Source organism: Rosa chinensis, chromosome 6, assembly GCF_002994745.2.
Source record: "Rosa chinensis cultivar Old Blush chromosome 6, RchiOBHm-V2, whole genome shotgun sequence".
Lineage (NCBI taxonomy): Eukaryota > Viridiplantae > Streptophyta > Magnoliopsida > Rosales > Rosaceae > Rosa > Rosa chinensis.
The window spans coordinates 5707384-5728872 of NC_037093.1; the positions used below are offsets into that span (position 1 = coordinate 5707384).

General features: G+C 37.8%; 2 protein-coding genes and 1 long non-coding RNA gene across 3 annotated transcripts; all 3 read right to left on the bottom strand.

Annotated features, from left to right (window-relative positions):
• Positions 1-173: 173 nt before the first annotated feature.
• On the bottom strand, positions 174-1149 carry LOC112170657 (caldesmon-like). The gene is made up of 4 exons (XM_024307992.1): positions 1051-1149; positions 849-962; positions 253-759; positions 174-188 (listed from the first exon to the last, which is right to left on the bottom strand). Exons 1-4 carry the CDS (start codon positions 1147-1149, stop codon positions 174-176), a joined length of 735 nt encoding a protein of 244 aa, XP_024163760.1.
• Positions 1150-2655: 1506 nt separating this feature from the next.
• On the bottom strand, positions 2656-5956 carry LOC112170658. Its single transcript, XM_024307993.2, has 3 exons — positions 3609-5956; positions 3399-3504; positions 2656-3291 (listed from the first exon to the last, which is right to left on the bottom strand). Exons 1-3 carry the CDS (start codon positions 5954-5956, stop codon positions 2656-2658), a joined length of 3090 nt encoding a protein of 1029 aa, XP_024163761.2.
• A 37-nt stretch (positions 5957-5993) lies between these two features.
• On the bottom strand, positions 5994-6829 carry LOC121050053. The gene is made up of 3 exons (XR_005801664.1): positions 6759-6829; positions 6320-6396; positions 5994-6094 (listed from the first exon to the last, which is right to left on the bottom strand). It is a non-coding gene; the product is annotated as an uncharacterized LOC121050053 (long non-coding RNA).
• Between the last annotated feature and the right edge of the window lie 14660 nt (positions 6830-21489).

Consider the following 21489-nt stretch of genomic DNA (forward strand, 5'->3'; position numbering starts at 1 on the left):
TTCCTCTTTATCATTTATCACCCTATCAATATGCAACTGATTCTTCCCGGCATTATCTTCATGGGTAACTTCTTCAATTGCTGCTTCAAAATCAATGTCTGACTCCTTGACCTTGGAAGTCTTCTTCCTCTGATTTTGCAGCAACTCTTTCTCCATTGCATCCAAAACATTTTTCACTGCGCCATCTTCTACAACATTGTCTTGTTTGTTAGCAGCCTTAAGACATGAATCTTTTGCATGTGAACAACTTGCTTGGCCAGATGTGTGGTCATTGCCCACAACTTTTCCTTTGCCAACAGTGGTAACTGCCTCATGGCTCCTTACATCTACTCTTGCTTCCAATTGTTCAATCCTAGAAAGTAAGATTGCCCTTTCAGTTGCCATTATCTTTTCCCTCTCTTCAGCTGCTATCTTTTCCCTCTCTTCAGCCCCTATCTTTTCCCTCTCCTCGGCCGCTATCTTTTCCCTCTCCTCGGCCGCTATCACTTCCCTCTCTTCAGCATATATCTTCTCCCTCAACTCATCCTCCAATTTCTGTTTCTCTTCTTCAAGTATCTTCCTCACACTTTGTCTCATTGACTCATTAACGTTGTCCTTTCTGCGTTTTGGAAGGTTGAAGTATCCATTTGGGTTACACACATAACCCCCTATGCCTCTAACTCTTCCCGTGTGCTCCGGAGTCCCCAAAGCTAATGTCAGCACATCGTTACTTCCATTTACGGTCAGCTCACCATCACGTTCCTTGCGTTTCAGTGTCTCCTACCATATGCAATATAGGTTTCAGGTTAAATATCAGAAATGCAATAATGACAGCAAACTAGAATAGCAAAATGAAACGAGATACATACAATTTTTTCAGCAGTTTCTTTAATCACATCATGTTTAAAAGTTCCTTGTTTGGTTTGGCGTGCTTTGACCCAAAGCGTTGCTCTATCGATTTCCTTCTCCGGCTCGATTTTAGACTGTATCTCAAAAAAGCTCCATCAGATTTACATTAAAATGATATATGATGTAGCCTTACAGCTAAAAATATCTGACATTTGTACTAACCAGCTCTTCTCTCAATCCCGCGTATCCCTTACGCGACATATGGTGATCATACACATTTTTACGGCGCCTTGCCTTTTGTTCCTCATGCTTTTTCTGCATTTCATTTACATAAATAAGCACACATCTTATTCTTATGTCTTTCTGAAATGTAGTTAAACATTTGATCAAGAAACGTACCAAAAATGACTCGCTTGTCCTTTCCTTTACAAAAACATTCCAGTCATCAACCGTTATAAACCTATAGTCATCTGGGGGAAATTGTAAAGATTCAGGAGCATCTAAATATGGCAACACATACAATGTTGTCAGTCTTGACTTAAATTCTCTCCATTTCGTTCCAGCAGATTTTAAAACCATCTTCTTGCATTCAGGTCCCAATACAAATGATGTCTGCATAAAAACAAGCATTGATGGCAGCAAAAATATAAGAACATGCTTCTAACATGTTTGTGAATTAATAAAAAGAAACTTCAGTTGCATAAATAATATTAGGACATGTCTCTAACATGAATGTGAATTAACAAAGAAAGCTGCAGTAGCATAAATAATATTAGAGTATGCTCTAACATTAAAAACTCACTAAAATTAATCAACACTTACCAAAACGTTCTCCCATAGACTGTTTTTTTTTGTCTTCGATACATTAGGCCAAGATGCTATTGAAATTGGGATATTGGTTCTTGCCAAAACGCCGATGTAGGATTGTAGTGCATCTGCATTATTCCCTATTGGATCCCCATTCTTATCAAATTGGACAATAAGTTTCTTCTTTAGAATCCTGCCCGTTGTCATCCTTGACATTGTAACGCGGTGACGCTTGAGCAGCTTCAACCCTCCAGTACATCCCTCATCCTCCTCCTGCGTCTTCTTCTTCTTCCCGCGCTTCTTTCTTTTACTCACACTTGCAGCAGAATCTCTTTGTGAAACAGATTCCCTATCCTTGGTCTTTGAAGACTTCGACTTCCTTACTTTATGTGATTTTGAAGTCTTCTTTGTTGGTGATGACACAGCCTTTGAATGCACCATTATCTATACCAAGCAAAAAACCAATAAGTTGAAACTATAGTACTTATACTCTGCACAACATATATATATAAAATAGTAATTTCATTTCAACATAGAATCCATTTTATATGCTGCCACAAAGTTTAAGCATTCAACTTGGTATCTTATCACCCCATTAAATTAAGCAAAGTTAATAGAATCAATTGTAGAGTTTAATTGACAAACCTTATTTTGCAATTAAAATTTTCCAGTAGCTTGTTAAGCTCTCATTCTCTCTTACCCTTCAATCACCACAAGTTTCCTGCCAAAATATAACAAAATAGGTACTTTAGTACAAAAGTTAGGCAAAATGGACGCTTACCTACTAAGCATTTAAATAAAAACAAATCAATCATCATCCAAATACATTCAAATGAATACCGATTAGTCATGAATATAAGTACAATGAAGAAAAATCAAATTAGCTAAATAACCCAGGTCAGATTCCAACTTCAACATAAACATGTACAAACAACCATATAAGGCACAGTAATATGAAATTCATTACATGCATTAACAAACTTAATCATTCTTCAAGTAACATTACAATGAGCAGTTCTATTATTCATTAACCAAAATGGTCTCACTTTCAGCTCTAATGTAACCTATTTCTCCCTCTCCACTCTCAATAGATGGCATTCTATCAATGAAGGGCTGATGATCAATTATAGTGTCTCCAAGCTCATCATCATGAGCCAAGTCATTGTAATCCCTTTGTGGGACTCTTAGAACAACTGACCACCTAGGATCCACAGGATCTTGGACATAAAAAATTTGATAGACAGATGTAGCCAAAGCAAATATGTCATTTAGATGGCCTATCCTTTTCAAATTCACTAACGTGAAACCAAGGTCGTCGACCTTGACACCCTTTGAACTCTCAACCCAATCACACTTAAAGAGGGGCAGCCTAAACTTAGCATAATCCAGCTCCCAAATTTCATCTATCACCCCATAGAAGCTCATATCATCATCTACAGGTTTTCTGTCCCTAGCACTAGCAACAACCATAGCTTCAGCCTCTAGGTAGACGCCACTATTCTGACACACTCGAACATTGTCAAGTGACTTTGTGTAAAACTGAACTCCGTCGATTTTGTAACTGTTGAATCTTGCTACTTCATGGCTTGGTCCTTCCGCAATCCACCGAACTGTTTCAGATATGTTGCTTTCAGGATCATCCAATTGTTGCCCCACCTGTAAAGATAAATTATTACTAAGTCAGGCCTACATAAACAAGCATCATTTAACTAATTGAAAGCAGCTAAAAGATGATATAGAACTTCATACATCCCATGCCTTACCCTTATCTTCACCCAATTTGCAAATGAATTGTTTTGTTTGTCTTTAAGCCACTTCTTATTCTTTTTGAACCTCGGAAAAGCTGCCTTCAAATATTCCATATGCTCGCTGCAGACAAAAAGCCAAAAAAAGTTGCAGGGTTAAATATATCTTATGAAGAGATTAATATTAAATATAGAGAAGAGAAAAGATAAACAAAAAATTGGACTTACATAAAGTAGGCTCTGAACTCTTCGGTGTTTTGTAGAACACAAAGATGTGCTTGGTTGAACTCACTACCATAGAGAGAGGACACTTTAGCACCAGAAGTAGGCTTGCACTCCTTAGAACACTGTTTTGGAATTCCAATAGTTTGGTCGGACAATAAGCGTTCGGCTAAAAACTCCACAGCTTCTTCTGCAATGTAATTCTCTGCTATACAACCCTCAGGACGATTTCTATTGCGAACATAACCCTTACAAACCTTCATGTATCTTTCAAACGGATACATCCACCGATAGAAAACTGGTCCACATAATTCAACTTCTCTCACTAGGTGAACCGTCAAATGTACCATTATGTCGAAGAATGAAGGAGGAAAATACTTCTCAAGCAAGCACAATGTCTCAACAATATCACTTTGAATTTTGGGCAGCTTAGATACCTCAAATGATTTGCTGCAAATCTCAGTAAAGAAAAGACATAACCTGATAACAGCAACTCTAACCGGTTTGTCTAATACAGCCCTTAATGCAACGGGAAGGAGTTGTTGCATTAACACATGACAATCATGAGACTTCATCCCACTAAGCCTTAGATCATCCATTGAAACCAGATTGTGAATGTTCGAACAGTAGTTATGAGGGACCTTCATACAACAAAAACAACCACAAACTAATTTCTTCTCATCTAAGGTCAGATTCCAACTCGCTAATGGAAAGCGATTTTTTTTCGGACCATCAAGATTAGGTGCAAGTTCAGTTCTAATTCCCATCTCAACCAGATCTAAACGGGCCTTGATGCCATCTTTTGTTTTTCCTGGAATGTTTAACAATGTGCCTAAAAGACTATCACAAACATTTTTTTCAATATGCATCACATCTAGGCAGTGGCGAACCGGAAGAAATTTCCAGTATTCAAGTTCAAAAAAGATGGACTTCTTCTTCCAACAAGGTCTATTTTCATCCTCATCCCCTTTGTACGGAGGAGAAGGATGTTTCTTCCCAAATGGCCAACTTAACACTTCATCTTCCATCCTTTTCAGAACTTCTTCTCCACTCAATGGAACAGGAGCAGCCTCAAGTTCTTGGTGGTTATCAAAAGCAGCCCGTTGCTTTCGGTAAGGATGGTTTCTTGCTTTCCACCTTCTATGCCTCATATAAGCCATCTTCCCTCCATGGACCAACCTCTTTGGTAATGTCTTTTCAAGACATATTGGGCATGCATTATACCCTTTAACAATGCTCCCAGACAAGTTACCATAGGCTGGGAAGTCATTGATTGTCCAAAAAAGTGCAGCCTTAAGAGTAAAATACTCGTTGCTGCAGGCATCATAAACTCCCTTTACTCCCTCCCAAAGAACTTTCAAATCTTCGATTAATGGTTCTAAATAGACATCGATGTCATTTCCAGGTTGTTTAGGCCCGGAAATCAACAACGTTAACATCATGTATTTTCTTTTCATACAAAGCCAAGGAGGAAGATTATAGTTGACAAGAATGACTGGCCAACAACTGTATTTGCTGCTTAGGGAACTATGAGGATTAAAGCCATCTGATGATAGCGCAAGCCTAAGGTTTCTTGACTCTAAACCAAACTCGGGCCACTTCTCATCAACTGATTTCCAGGTCAACGCATCAGCCGGGTGACGCATTAACCCATCTTTTAGTCTATCAGTGGCATGCCAAGTCAAACTACTAGATGTTTTTGTAGATTGAAACATTCTCTTAAACCTAGGAATCGGTGGAAAATACCAGAGTACCTTAGCGGGTACACCCTCTCTCTCCTTGGAATTTTTTCCCACTTTCCACCTAGAGACGCCACATGTAGGACAATTGACATTATCTGTGTACTGTTTTCTGTACAAAATGCAGTCATTAGGACATGCATGTATCTTCCTATAATCCATCCCTAGTGCCCCCAAAGTCTTCTTGGCCTCGTAAACAGATGTAGGAATTTCATTACCTTCGGGAAGAAGCTCACCAAAAGCAATCAACCAATCAGAATAAGCTGCATCGCTCATTCCATGTTTAGCTTTTAAATTATACAACTTCACCAACACACTCAACTTTGTGAATCGTACACAGCCAGGGTATAATGGCTTATTTGCATCCTCAACAAACTCCTTAAAATCATTGCACTCTGATGAAAACTCATCCTCCTCATCAGACCCATCCATTGTACAATCTACCCCAACATTCCCACCCACAGATTCAGATTCAATTGAACCTGAGGCTGAATCTTCACTACTACCCGAAGACGTATCTTCTCTCTCCCCATGCCACTTCCATACCTTATAAGTTTCATCAACCCCATTATAATACAAATGAGTCTTGATAACAGAGATAGGAAAGAAATCCATATTGCCACATTTTGAACATGGACAAGCAACATTGTTAGGATTTTTCACATTTTCTAAAGCAAACTTCAAGAAACTTCCCACCCCTAACTCATAAGCTAAAGATCTTTTATCTGCATGCATCCAAGACCTATCTTCCATCTAAATAAAGAAGACAACAAATAGCATATCATTCCGCTGTTCCACAACACATACAAATACACAACATTCAAAATCCAAAGTTTAAGCATATATATATAGATAAAATTCTCATCAACAACCCATATTATATCTTGCCACAAAGTTTAAGCATTCAACAAAGCAACTTATCAACCCCATTAAATTAACCAAGTTCAAAGAATCAATTGTAGGGTTGAATTTACTAACCTTCGTTTGCTATTAAAATTTTCCAGCAGCTTTTTGAGCTCCCTTTCTCTCTTACCCTTGCAATCTCCACAAGTTTCCTGTCATTCATGTAACAAAAGAGGTACTTTAGTACATAACCAATTGCAAAACGGATGCTTACAGGATCCTAGCATTTAAATAAACCTTGGTTAGTGGACTGGAAGAAAGTAACAACACTCATAGATAAAAAAAAATCTCTAAACTTCTCGAGTTTACTTATAATAAAATCATTACTTAGTAAGAGCAGTATGCAAAACTGATGCAAAACACTATAAAATTGAACCAATATCAAGATTTAATTAGCAATTTCTACCGGTAAGTGCAATGAAAATATAGGGTTGATGTATCCTCATCAACTTCTCATTGTTCAATCATTAACCAACCAAATGAAAATAGAACATCATAAAGTAAGTAAAGTTACCGTGTTTAATCTTCTTGCCCAAGGTATCAATACTCCATCTAAGCCTCCAACTCTTGCTGAATTTGAGAAAACCTTCAAATAGAACAACAATCAAGTATCTTGGTTAGAATTTCAAATAAGAGATCAAAATGGCACCTAAAGATTAACCACATGTGTTCTGAACAATGTTACTAAATTCCCTGTATCATTCAATCTAAATTAATAAAGCAACAAATATCAACTCATCTAGACCAAACAGTTCTATTATGTTGCAAAATTAATCTCCAACCTTCAATAGAAAGGCTTGAATTTAACTTGAACAACAATCAGGTTTTCGGCTTCTTGTTCTTATCTTTACTGTCCAAATGAGATACCATTATATTAAAAAAAAAAAGACATTCTCAAATAAATAATAATACTCCGAGTGCATCCATGCACCAAATTTTAGTATCTTCCATAATAGATAATACCTCTAAAGTGACATCAGTAGCACTTTAGCAGTTTATTATAGCATTGCTATCTACCTAAAACATCACCAAACTCACAGGACCAAAAACAATTGACAGGAAATTAAAAAAAAAAAAAATTAAACTTGCGAATCAGAGAAACTCCAATGTTTGACAGGAAGCGTGGAACTCGTATACTTAATTGCTAATTTGCTTTAAACATTGACATTACAGTTCACAATGGGGTTGATTAAGTCAAGGGTAAATTTTGAGCTATTACAATAGTCACCATTTATATATATGTTAGTTAAGCAGGAAGGCTCACTAACCACTAATATCTATTGCTACTTTCCCTCTCATGAGCAAAACTTTCTTGAGTTGACAATAAAATTTTTCGTCTTGAACCAAATATATTTCACATTAACATCAAGTCAACAATAAGATATGGTTACGAAGATATAGAATGGGCTGTACATGTAAAGGTATTTTATGCTCATGAGTTCATCTCATCGATTCCTGATGAGTATACAATTCTTACGATTACTAATTGTTGAGCAAACCCACAACACTAGTAAGTGCTCTAAATTCTGAAACTGAATATTAGATCAACGCAAGTAATTTTAAAATTGAAAGAATCTGTCCATTTTGTCCACAATGACAAGATGCAAGAACTATATATCAACAATCCTCGATACTCAAATGGATAACTAGATGTCTACTTCTGTTTTAAATTCATTGTTCTTTTATTTATGCATGCATTGAAAATTTAGTTGACAATAATGCAAGCAGATGTTGATTCTGGTTTTCAAAAGTTCAATCTGTAATAAAGAGTTCATTTTCAATATAAGCTAAAAGCCAAAAACCCAATTTCACAGAGATGGAGGATTGCACTTTTCAGCTTCCATTTTGATTTAACTGTAAATTACCTAATTAAACTATGCATTTTGAATCAGGATTCAGTAATATGGTTTCCACTGCATAAACTCAAGAAGATTGTCATACATGACTAGATGATAATCACTAACCAATCCCTATATTTTCTTTTATAAATTTTGAATTGAGAAGTATTTTTACAGAGCAGAACAGAATAGAAAATCTGCACAAATCCTCCAGAAAATATGAACTATATGCTTACAGAAAGCTACTAGATTCACAAAAGTAATTAAGCTTCATGGTTAAAGTAATGTATCCCAACATCAGAAACCAATTCACATTGTAAATTCGACCAGAATAGCCGAAATAACCCAATATTCATACCAAGAACAGCAGGATCCATCATATCTAACCAAAATCAAGCACACAATAGACCCACAATCAAACAGCAGAAAGAATCTATTCTATTCTATTATCATCAATTAGCTGGGTATTCCAGAAAACCAGACTTTCTGTCTTGGGTTGAATTTACCTTCTCTATTCCAGAAAACCGCATGATAATTACAACAATATATCGTAACTTGAGAGGACCCAAGTGAAAACAAGATGTAATAGCAAAACCGAGTTACAGAATCGAAGAGAATCAACAGAAAGAACATGCTTCATACCAGAAATTTGATCTTGTAGCTGGGTGCGACGGGAAAAAGAAACAATTTGGTCTCCACTTGCCCCTGGGTTCGACGAGAACCAGTCGGAGAGGCTAACAGTGCTTCGTTCCAAGGGAATCGACTAGATCTAGGGAGGCCGAACTGGCATCATCTCAGTTCATCGACTCAATCTCAGTTCACCGACTCAATCTCATTCTCAGAGAGATGAGATTGCTTAGAGAGAAGAATGAGGGTTTGGGAGAGTGAGGTCTAGGCTACAGATCGAGTGAGGAATTTCGTTTGGCTTTGGGTATGTTGAGATAGAGAGGCTTCCGGTTTTGGATTAGGTGTGTCGAGAGGGAGGCAACTGGGCGAGAGCTAGCTAGGTCTTGTTTTTGGATCTGTCGACAGTGAGGCCGGTGAGTCAATTAACATAGAGCTAGCAAGGGCTAGCTGTCAAAAGATCGAGGGGTACGCGCGTTTTGCCATTTTTAGTTCTTTTTTGTTATGTTTTTTTCTCTAAGTGTTGGGGTTTCACCCGGATTTGTGAGGCCCTATCAATTTGGACAAGGAATCACACAATGGGTTTACGTAAGAACGTCGTCTGAATACAATCAAAGGCCTCGTCTCTTATTAATTGGACTTCCCGCCTTGAGGAGCTGGTGAAAGATGGAGGAGGGACATTCCCTCCTTTCTGTCGGACATATTTATTAGAAGGAATCACACAATGGGTTTACGTAAGAACGTCGTCTGAATAGAATCAAAGGCCTCGTCTCTTATTAATTGGACTTCCCGCCTTGAGGAGCTGGTGAAAGATGGAGGAGGGAAATTTCCCTCCTTTCTGTCGGACATATTTATTAGACGACAGGTTTTTTGTTTATCGTCGTATGACTGATACATGTTGGGGAAAATTTTGGGCTTCAGATGGGTTTGGCACGACATAACTTGGTGGCAAACTTGGCGCTCAAATTTTTTTTAGGGTCATACAACGGTTCTCTCCTTATACGTCTTCTGAATTGATTCATAATTCCATATCAGACGACAGATTTTCTAAAAACAACGTCTAAAAAAATAAAAATCAATCACACGACGGAAAACTCTAGTATGTCGTCTGAGTGGCGTCGTCTGATTCAATTTTTCTAGTAGTGCTACTTGATTCCTAAAAGGAAAAGAAGTGAAAATCTCCTAACCTAAGCAATAAAAGAGGGACGTGATCAGTTTGGACGTAGAGGGCCGCACAAGAGAAAGAAAGAACGACATCTTCTGCCATCAACTAGCCGCCATCTCTTCCTCTTCCTTTCTTCTAGTTTTTATTTTGTTCATGACTATGTCTATCTAAATACTTTTGTAGCTAGGGGCGATTTCAAAGCCCCAAACATGTTCAATTCATTTTGATGATAATTCAGTTTTTGGTTTTCTATATTATCAATTGAGTGTTTGTTTTACCGTGTCTACAAGATAAATCTTTGCTTGTTTGTTTAGGTGCGCAGCTAAATGAATAGGTTAGGTTCTAATGCTAGGAGTAACACTAGATTCGTATATGTCGTGTGTTGATTCCAATTGAGTAGCAAAATGTTTTCTTGAATTACATGCGACTCAAACCCTAGGTTTAGGAAGACTACCAATGTACTTGTGCCCCTAGATTTATCTAAACCCTTTCATTGCTTAATGATTTTGATATGTTAAACTTAGCGAGCTTGTGTCTAGGTTGCATAATCGGAAATAGATTAAGTGGTGAGCTTGTATTCACTTAACGAGGAACTAAGAAAGGGTAATGGGTTAATTCGAGCTTGTGAGTTAACTTCGGGTAAATTCAATTGAGAATTCAGATTCTATAACTGAGCTTTGATATGATTGGGTGTGTTTGGTGGTGGAGAATGAGTCCTTAGCTTTGTTTCTGTCAATAGTTTTAAAGTTATAAAATCTGTTTATGCTTTGTTATCTTACTGTGTTCAGTTTTCTGTGAATTATTTCATGTATCAAATCAACTCCGATTGTTCTGAAATTTTGTATGCGTGTTATTAAATGTGTCTTTAGTGTCCTTTAAAATTTATAGAAAATTTCATCGAGTCTAGGTTAGTTAAATAATTTATTTTCGTTAACTGTTCAGCAGCATGGTTTAGAGTAGCTTGTGACATTTGTTTAGCAGTTTAGGAACAATCTTCAGCGGGTAATGACCCTTGCTTGATCACTATATTACCAAGGATGATATTTAAGTGCAAGGTTTAAGTTGTACATCTTTTAGACGTATCAATTTTTGGCGCCATTGCCGGGGATTGTTTTCCTTAATTGCTAATCTGTTTTGTTTTTGTGTTTTTCAATTTTGTAATATACTAACTTAGTTTTTGTTTTGTTTTGTTTGTGGAATGCAATACCAAAATTATTTTGAGCAAGCTACTGTAATGTGGGAGGATCCCAACTCAAGCATTTACAACAATGGTTGGACTAATGCTAACTCTTCAGGGAATCCGGAAGCATTCAACTCATGGCAACCTTATCAAGTCCCTATGTATGATCCTTATCATCACAATATTGATTCATTCATGTGGTCGTCATACTGATAGGAGCACAAAGTGTGACGTTTTTAATATATATTGTTCCTCATTTGGCTAAGTTATTCTCTTAAAATTAATAATTATAATAAAGTTTATGTTTTTGGTTACTTCAAGGTCGGAAATGGTGAAAATAGGTAAAAAAGGGCATAAATGAGCATAAATTAAGGACAAGTCATTTTAGAAACTTTCCTCTTTCATTTTAGGAAATATTTCCTATTTTGTTTTAGGAAACTTTCTTCATTTGAACTTTTCTATTTCTGATTTTCCTATTTTAATGAGGGTCCATCCCATTAAAAACTCTTGAGTGATGAAATCAAGAAAAATTGAAGGATTAATCAGGAAGAATTCGAGGAGTTAAATGGATTGTTGTTAATCAATATTTATTCCTAATTATCTTATTTCTTATTGATTATAAACTCTAATTAAATTATGATTTTTCTTGATTGTAGGAGTTTATTGTGTGCACAATTCTTGGAAGAAATTAGTGCAAATCAAAGGAGAAGAATAAGGGATGTATCTGGTCGCTATTCAAGGCATATACAATGAGCCATTAAGGGGAAAAGAAATCAGAAAATTCATGACTTTGTCAAGAGAAAATCAAGCAAATTTGGAGGAGAAATCACCTCAAGATGATTGGCCATGATTGCATCACAAGAGATGAGAATTCCACTATAAATAGCAGCCATTCTCTACTCCAAAATGATCACTTCCCGACCAAGATCATTTCCTGGCCTATCAGTTCTTAGATAAAAAAAATTATTCCATAGCTCTGCCCAATTCACTTCTCAAACCTCCATCACCTACAAGATCGTGACCATCATCCTTCCATCAATCTACGAGTTCTTAGGCGCTAAGTCAAGGACGATCCACCACCATAGCGGAGACGAGTTCTTCACCTTGTTGCCAAGCCGCTAAGGAAAGCTTCAAAGTGTAACTATGACTCTACTTACAATCTTTGTTTCGGTTTTGTTTGTTTGGATTTGTGAGTTGTGTAATTGGAGACATGAGATTTTCAGAATATTTTTATTCATATTTTTGAGATTTTCAGTTTATTATTAAGTTAATTTTGAGAATTCTTTGATGATGCATATTACAATCTTGTGCCCTTTTATGTGTTTAGGTAATTTTCAGAGTTAGATTGATAAGTTTGCATGCTAGAATAAAGGTGAGAGTTCTTGTGTGTTGCTTCATTTGCCAAGAGTAATTGCTATTTGTTAAGGCGCTAAGTTAAACAAGTAGCAATTAGTTCTAAAAAGTGGTAAAAATCATGTTTCAATGGTTAAACGATTCTGGAAATTACGTGTTAAATTCTATGTGTAATGGTTAATTTGCATGTGTGAGTTGATTCGAGGGTTAAATAATACTACTAGTTAAGAGAATTACGCTAAGTGTTTTCGAAAATTAGTAGTATTGGGCTTGGTAAGGACTTTTCTGATCCAAGGCCACATTAGAACTAATTAGATAAATGGATTGATCCGCTAAGGCTTTTCATTTGGACTCTTATTTAGGCATTTAAGATGGGCACATTTTTGTAGCATGTTGAAAAGGATTTTCTGTTTTTACACTTAGTAATTTTCGAGTGGTAGTGGTCTAGGTTACGGAAGTCGACCATTGTAGATAATTTTATTTGTTTTGTTTTTATTTTAAGTAGATTAGAACCAAATCTCAAAACCCCCCATTTTATTCTTTTATTTGTTAATTGACCTTTTAGTGTAGGTGTACCCTACAATCCCCGGACTGAACGATCCCTGCTTATCCTATACTGACAATTACATTTTGCAGGGTTAAATTGTGAGTCTATTTTAGCCGCATCACATACGAAGATCAAGTACCAGTCCTCTTGGTTGATCCAATGAAGCCCTCCCTTGAGGCAATTGTACAAAAAGTTGCAAAAAGTGCGGAAGAATCATCAAGGAATATGGACAAATCCGTGGAGAATATTGAGCGACATATCCAACAAATTATTAATTCTTTGAACCAAGAAACAGAGGAACGAGAAACACAATCTTGGGTTCAAGAGTCATATCATGAGGTGTTGATGAGTGAGGAAGAAGATTGGGCATAAGCTAATGAGCCTTTGGAGGCCAAGGTACTTATGGAGTGCCCTCCTACACCTACGACAACTTTAGGTCTGTCCCTTGAAGTCACAGCCTTACCTCAACCTCATAATGTATTCCATTAGTCAATTTTGGATGAGGATGAGGATACAGATTTAGATGAGCCCTATGAAAAGAAACTTGAGGTTGGGACGTGTGAGGATTATGTGTCACACCATACAACCGAGCTTGAAGCATATGAAGATAGTGATATTGAAGAGTCCTTGACAGATGAGGAATTTTACATTAAAGAAAATAAGGTTCAGTTTCATGCGAATGAGTACCAAGTGCCGGAAGCAATCATCATAGCTCATAAAGATCAAGAATACAAGGATGACATGGAGGATTGCTTAGAAGAGGGGTCCAGCAAATCTCCTATAAACGGGCTTCTAATTCTATCACATGCCTGACCACCTGACCATTACTTGCCACATTCGAGCTTTACATTTGTTTCATCCATACAAGAAACTCTTGAGTTTGTAGATCATGTGGAGATGGTGACAGTTGAATATCCCAATTCTGATAAGAAGATTCTTTTGGCCGTGCTTGTGGGACATAATAAGAGAACGAGACAATGGAAGAAGAGAAAGAAAACGAGAAAGTTGAAATCCTATCTTTCCATTGTTACCAAGGAGCACAAGTTGCTTACAAGGGATCACCTAGCATCTTTGAAAAAGGTCAAGCATCTCATGGAACCAAGACCAAAACCTCCTGATTACTCTTAAAGAATTGGCCCGGCTGTCAGGCTGAGGACGTTAAACCAAGCGCTTCTTGGGAGGCAACCCAATGAATGAAGGAGGAAGATTGCGGTATTTTTCTAAGGGATATTTTCTTAATTCCTTTTCTTCTCTTTTGTTGCTTCTTGTTTTGTTCGGTTTTATGTTTTTGTGTGTGTGTGCAGGTGTCATAGTTGAGAAAGATTTAGAGGAGTCACTTTTTATCAAACCAGTTTTTTTTACGCCCAGATTTCAGTCCACTTTGAACAGCTGTCGTTCATAGATCCTTTGGAACCAACAGGTGTACCATATATGGATCAAAAGCCCCAGGTGTCTATTTCCTAATGGCTTTAGCAGATCTCAATTTCAAGTTTCACAGCTTCTGCAGTTTCCAGTTGAGTACAGGAGGGTCGAAACAGAAAAGCAGAAAATTGGGCATCAGAGCCACATAAACTGCAAAACAGGGGATACTTCCAGGAGTCCAAAAGAGACAAAACTTATACGGATTTGAAGCCCTGGATGTCTACTTCACTTCTACCAAAGGGTTTCTGAATGTGACCCCTATAGCTTCCTGTATTCCGGTTTGAATGGATGAAGGTCATTCTGTCAGCATTTAATTTACCAGTTTTCTGTAATTTTTTGCTAACTTTGCAGGTCTCTAGTTTCTACATCCCTTGGAGTTGGAATGCGTGCCACATATGTATGGAAAGCCTTGAATATGAACTTTCATCTCCAAGTGGAACCTTTGGATTCCAGTTTGTACTGGATGAGATATGAACCTCGGAAGTAGAGCTGCTGCAAGGTTTTAGCTGAAATCAGTTTGTGAAAAGTGATGTTTCCTAATGACTTTGAGCATTATTGGAGTATCTTTGGAGTGCATTTGGCACGGATGTCTAGTTTCCAGAACTTTTAACGGTTCATTCATACCATTTCGCTACAAAAAGTTATGGCCGATTTAGTACAGCAAGGTCGAGCAATCCGAGAATCTGACACTTTGACGGAAATCCATGATTTGAGGCCCGAATTCCTTTTAGAAGCCCACCGACGAGTATTAACTGAATATCTCTGTTTATTAGAGATATATGCCATATTTTTATGGGTGAAAATTATTAGGAATCTTAAAGGAGAACCTACTTGATTCCTAAAGGGAAAAGAAGTGAAAATCTCCTAACCTAAGCAATAAAAGAGGGACGTGATTAGTTTGGACATAGAGGGCCGCACAAGGGAAAGAAAGAACGACATCTTCTGCCATCAACTAGCCGCCATCTCTTCCTCTTCCTTTCTTCTAGTTTTTGTTTTGTTCATGACTATGTCTATCTAAATACTTTTGTAGCTAGGGGCGATTTCAAAGCCCCAAACATGTTCAATTCATATTGATGATAATTCAGTTTTTGGTTTTCTATATTAGCAATTGAGTGTTTGTTTCACTGTGTCTACAAGATGAATCTTTGCTTGTTTGTTTAGGTGCGCAGCTAAATGAATAGGTTAGGTTCTAATGCTAGGAGTAACACTAGATTCGTATATGTCGTGTGTTGATTCCAATTGAGTAACAAAATGTTTTCTTGAATTACATGTGACTTAAACCCTAGGTTTAGCATGACTACCAATGTACTTGTGCCCCTAGATTTATCTAAACCCTTTTATTGCTTAATGATTTTGATATGTTAAACTTAGCGAGCTTGTGTCTAGGTTGCATAATCGGAAATAGATTAAGTGGTGAGCTTGTATTCACTTAACGAGGAACTAAGAAAAGGTAATGGGTTAATTCGAGTTTGTGAGTTAACTTCGGGTAAATTTAATTGAGAATTAAGATTCCATAAATGAGCTTTGATATGATTGAGTGTGTTTGGTGGTGGAGAATGAGTCCTTAGCTTTGTTTCTGTCAAAAGTTTTAAAGTTATAAAATCTGTTTCTGCTTTGTTATCTTACTGTATTCAGTTTTACATGAATTATTTCATATATCAAATCAACTCCGATTGTTCTGAAATTTTGTATGCGTGTTACTAAATGTGTCTTTAGTGTCCTGTAAAATTTATAGAAAATTACATCGAGTCTAGGTTAGTTAAATAATTTATTTTCTTTAACTATTTAGTAGCATGGTTTAGAGTAGTTTGTGACATTTGTTTAGCAGTTTAGGAACAATCTTCAGCGGGTAATGACTCTTGCTTGATCACTATATTACCAACGATGGTATTTGAGAGCAAGGTTTAAGTTGTACATCTTTTAGACGTATCACCTTGCAACCTAGCGAAGCTAAAGTCACGCTTTAGCAAACCCTATGCTTTCTCCCAACTTCCCAGTGATTGCTCTGCTCAACCTGCAACATTGAGTATCGATTTGGTGAACGCAAGATATCAAAACCAAAACCCTTACCCATAAGGCAAGAAGTCCTTTTCCAGAAGGCAGAGAAAAGAACCTTGTGACAAGGTTGGTGCTCTCCTAGTCCACATCGTTGTATCAAGAAGTCAAGTCAAGGGATTTTCCGATGACTGCACCCCACGGTGTTGTCACGTCTGCGCACACGCTCAAAAGAGATAGTTTGCACCTATACTGGTTTTGGAGCCAAACATTTTGGCACGCCCAGTGGGATTGCACTAGAATCTTTTTGTATTCACCATCATTGGGATGCCAGAGGAAAATCTTTACCAAAAGAAATTCCTGAAGTCATGCCTCTTTTTTTCAAGAAGAAGAAGTGCAAATTCCTAAACTTCTCAAAGCGCAAGACCTCCAGTTACGAGCTGCATAAAACTAATGGTGACGCTGCTGTTGCAAATGACGAGGCGACGATAGAAGGCTATGTGCGCATTCCTGTCCCAGAGAATGCGAGCATAGAGGAGCGAATGGCTATCTTTCAGTAGAACAATGCTTTGTACTATGCGAAGTTTGAAAAGGTCCTTGCGGAAATGCAAAAGAGGATGGAGGCGAGGCAAAAGACCTGGGAGCTTTGTCAAGAGTCGCAGTAGACCTGGGTGCAGCTGGCCGGCATGGCCCAACCAACCCAAGAAAACCACCAACAGTCGGTGAGTGTCGTTGAGACCCAGCACAAGTAGACCTCATCGGAGTTTGCGACCTTGCGCGAGGAAGGTTCCAGCTTGGCTACTCAAGTCAGTTCGCATCAAGACGAATTGGAACGTCAAGAAGCCGCTCGCGAATAGGTTGTTTTTGAGACTGAATTGCCTATAGGTGGTGATCAATCTAAGGACCTCACTGGTGAATCACAACCTTACATAGAGGCTGTGCATGGAGAAGGTCATCAACAAGGTTGTTCTTCTGTCAAGAAAATTGTCTCTGAACAAATACTTGATTTCTCCACTGATCAAGCCAAATACGTGGCTATTGATCAGATGCATGGGGGGCAAGATATTGCCCATGTTCACCCCCTTGATAGTCAGAAACATATGCATGAGCAATTTAATTATAATTTTGCTACTGGACGTCATGACCATGCAAAGGGTCAAGAGCATGATCCATTTAATTATCAATTAAGGCATGGTCCACCTTACTATCATCAATTTTGCCTTGGCCATGCTACTAGACGTCATGGTGAAGGTGGCCATAATCATGGCCAACTTAATTATGAATTAAGTTATGGCCTTGGAAAGCCAATCTGTGGCTTTATTAATAAATTCAACTTGGAGTTCTTCATCTGTGTTTCAAGGCCAGGTGGTGACTTTGATATATGTGGAGGATACATCTGCAACCCACGTTGCATGAATGGTCAGAATAATTATTCTAGTGGCCAATTTGTCCTTCGCGACTGTAAGTTTGAGTATCATCAATACAAGTTAACTCTTGTTTATAATTATCTAGCTTTAAATTTCTTGCAAGAGAAATTTGTTTATGATACTAAACAGCCCATAGAGGCGTCTCAATATGACGCCTGGAAAGATTATAGAGGCAAACAAATATTTGATATGCCTATTTTTTAAGAGGAGATTAATTCACCACTTTTTGGTGACTCCAAGTATGATCTCAACACGGAGCCAATATATGATGAGTATGATGATAATTATAATTTAATTATTGGTTCTAAAAATCATATGCAAGGGTTCAAGTTCTTTGCGGCTCTTGATTATGAGAATTCAGACCAACAAGTGGTCAAATGCAAAAGCCAACCTGTGGCTAATTCTGAAGACACCATGTTCTATGACATGGTGGTTGGCGACAAAGCCGATCTTGGGACATTATTATCTCCAAAATTGCAATTGAAGATCTTGCTTCGTCAACCAACAAAGATACTTGGGGGGCAATATTACTCCTCCTATGAGCCAAATATCTTTCAAGTTTTCGACGCGAAGTATCTTTGTTATTTTCCTATAAGCTCCCGCAAGAGGGATTTTCATGCCATAAATTTTGATGCATTGGAGCTTGGAGTGAAGCATAGATGGCCTCCCCCGTGACCTTCTGGAGGTTAGCCAAATGAGTCACCACTAGCTTCTTTCTTTCTTTGCTTTTAATTCTCTGTCAATTTTCAGTTTGCATCTTTCTTTTAGTTAGTTAAAAAAAAAAATTAAAAAAAAATACAAAAAGAGTTTCAAATTTGTGCGTCGCGGAGGATGCAAAAATTGTGTTCTTGCCTAACAATGGCTTGAACTTTCTGATATACTTAGAGGCCATTGGTTTTGGCCTAGGCACATATACAAGAGGCATTTAATATGCCTAGTATGGTATCGGCAATGAAAGAGGTCAAATCAATATTTTTGCCAGTAATTGGAGGCAAAAATAGAGGGCTGCGCTTAGAGCCAGCAAAGTGGCTTTAATTACATGGCCCGCGAAGAATGGTTCGCGAAGGAAAACTGGTGATTGATATATGTGTGTTCGCTGCTCATATATAATTAAGAAGGAGAGCTGTAGATTATTCGCGAAGGCTACATGTTCGAGGCCACAAGTGTCCCTTTCGCTTGGGGGAGCAACATATGGGGCAGGTAATAATATATGATTGATCTTGCTAGAGACTTGTGCTAATCAGATGGAGTCATGATCACCATTCTTTAATGGCCAAAAGCACGTGCCCATAATCTAGCCTCTCAGCTTTCTTTCTCCAAGTCATGACACGTGTTAAGGGGTCATGCAGCTCCCTGTTGGCAATTATTTAGGGTCATGGCCTAGTCTTTCTATTAGCTACAAATGGTGGTGGGTAGTAAATGACCCTAAAGCAGCTTAATTAGCCTATTTGTTTAATCGAAAATGTTCACCTGGTCAGTTATTGACCAAGAAAATAATGCTCAACTACCTTTAGATGTAAATCCAAGGGCAGAGAGAATTATTATTAAGTTGAGGTGTTTTGTTTTCCACCATTGGATGTAAATCTAAGGGTTGTTGAGTATAAATTCTTTGGTCAGCAACTGACCAGGTGAACACCACTGTTGTTTAATACATTAAACAAGTCATGACCGTAAACCTGTGGAGGTGGGACAATGGTGTCACGTGATCATCAGATTGTTGTGAAATTTCAACAGAACCTCCTGCTCTTTAATTGAATGATAGCAAAGTTCCTACAAGCATAAGGCCCACATAGTGGACGGATGGTTTTAATTGAGCATGATTAAAACTCATGTGGTCATGTGTCATAAAGGCTTGTTTTGTCTTAATATCACTGGGGCCAACACCTGTGCCTTAATCTACTCTTTGGAACAACCTTCACGGTAAGAGGAAAAAACTTTGGAATGATGGTAGACAGCTTTTGACAAGGTCCTCGCAGCAAGCTATTAATCGCATGAAATCTGCGAATTAAGACAAGATTAGGCCTGTAAATGGACTGGGTTCGGATCGGATCAACCTAAATCCAAATCCATGTACTAAAAAAAAAATTCGATCCAAACCCGCTCCGTTAACCCGGCGGATCATTGATACCTTGATCCAAATCCATATCCGTCGGATTAACGGATACCCGATCCGCTAATCCGATCCGTTTATAATTTCAAATATTTTTAAATTTTAAATAGTAATATTAAATTTATATCATAATATCTCATAAGATATTAATAAAATATTAAAATCACATGATCTACATGAAGAGTATCACCAAAAATAAAATTACGAAGATTGCCTCTTAGATTTCTGCAAAAAAGTAATATTAGAAATCTTTAATATTTTATATTTTATATTTTAAAAAAATAATAATATATTAATAAAAAATAATATTTTTTTATTACTAAAACGGGTTGGATCATTAACGGATCGGATCGACCTAAATCCAAATCCGATCCGTTTATTAAACGGGTTAACGGATTCGGATCATTAACGGATCAACGGATCAAAATGTTCGATCCAAACCCGTTTAATAGCTACGGATCTGGAGCGGGTCCGGATCAAAATCCGGTCCATTTACAGGTCCAGACAAGATGAACATATAGTGAATAAAAGCTCGCAAACCAAAACTACTTGGAAAAGTTCTTGTGGCCTAGATTTATTTGGGGATTAATTTATTAGCGGAGCCAGCATAGTGGCTTGGTGGCTGTTAATTAAGCATAATTGGAAACCCTTGCGGTCTCAGTTATTACCAGCAAGTGTGGCGCCTGCATATGTTATGGTGGTGGGCTCACGTGACCACGTGTCATAAAGAGGATGGTCATGGTTCAATCATGATCTCAGTGCGCAGTTAGCATATCACTTTATGTGAAAAGCATGCACTTCGCGAAGAGATGAAAGATCACGGTTCGCGAACGGTTTGCTTCATAATCACCGCCATCCTCTTCAGCAAGCAGTTCGCGATCAAAAAAAGCTAGCCTTCTTCACTTGGGGGGCACGTTGATGACATTCATACTTCAGAGCCTAATCAGGGGCCTATCTAGGATCAGTCCAGTGATATCAGTGAAGCCAATGCAAGTGGCTTTAGAGTGACGTTATTGCAAGACTAGTGCTGACTCAAGACCTCTTCAGTCAAGACGGGGAACTTTGACTTCGAGGTCTGGGAGGCAATGATTGAACCCAAAATTAATATTTTTTCCCAACGAGGGGGACTCGAAGAAATCAGGCCAATATCGGTGGCCCAAGCAGTATATTTCTGACAAGTTCGAAATATATTGTTTAGAGGCTAAATAGAGCCTATTTTGGAGGCCAAGCAATTTTGAAGCAAGACTGGATATTCATCGATCTACTATTAATTATCATATATTTAGTAATTAATGGTGGTTTATTTGGTTGATTACTAAGATTGTGCAAAGAGAGAGAGCAATCACGTGGCCATGCAATAATCATATATTCCCATGCAATTAATGTGCAATGGCATATATAGGAGCATGCAATCATGGTTGATTGTGGTAATCAAGGAAAGGATCATGGACGTACATGATCCATGCAAGAATCAAGGCTACTCACATATTGCAATTAAGGAAGGCATAGCATGGTGGGCCATCAACTATTTTCTGCCAATATATATATGCAAGGAATTATGGTGCTGAACAATCATGCTTGCTC

Excerpts from the sequence above, each read along its gene's own strand:
- LOC112170657 (XM_024307992.1), bottom strand. The coding sequence starts at position 1,149 with ATGCAGAAAAAGCATGAGGAACAAAAGGCAAGGCGCCGTAAAAATGTG. Across the intron at positions 963-1,050 it reads CGGGATTGAGAGAAGAGCTG|TCTAAAATCGAGCCGGAGAA; the intron begins GTTAGTACAAAT and ends TTTGAGATACAG. Across the intron at positions 760-848 it reads AAGAAACTGCTGAAAAAATT|GAGACACTGAAACGCAAGGA; the intron begins GTATGTATCTCG and ends TGCATATGGTAG.
- LOC112170658 (XM_024307993.2), bottom strand. The coding sequence starts at position 5,956 with ATGGATTTCTTTCCTATCTCTGTTATCAAGACTCATTTGTATTATAAT. Across the intron at positions 3,505-3,608 it reads GAGTTCAGAGCCTACTTTAT|CGAGCATATGGAATATTTGA; the intron begins GTAAGTCCAATT and ends TTTTGTCTGCAG. Across the intron at positions 3,292-3,398 it reads CAAATTGGGTGAAGATAAGG|GTGGGGCAACAATTGGATGA; the intron begins GTAAGGCATGGG and ends TTATCTTTACAG.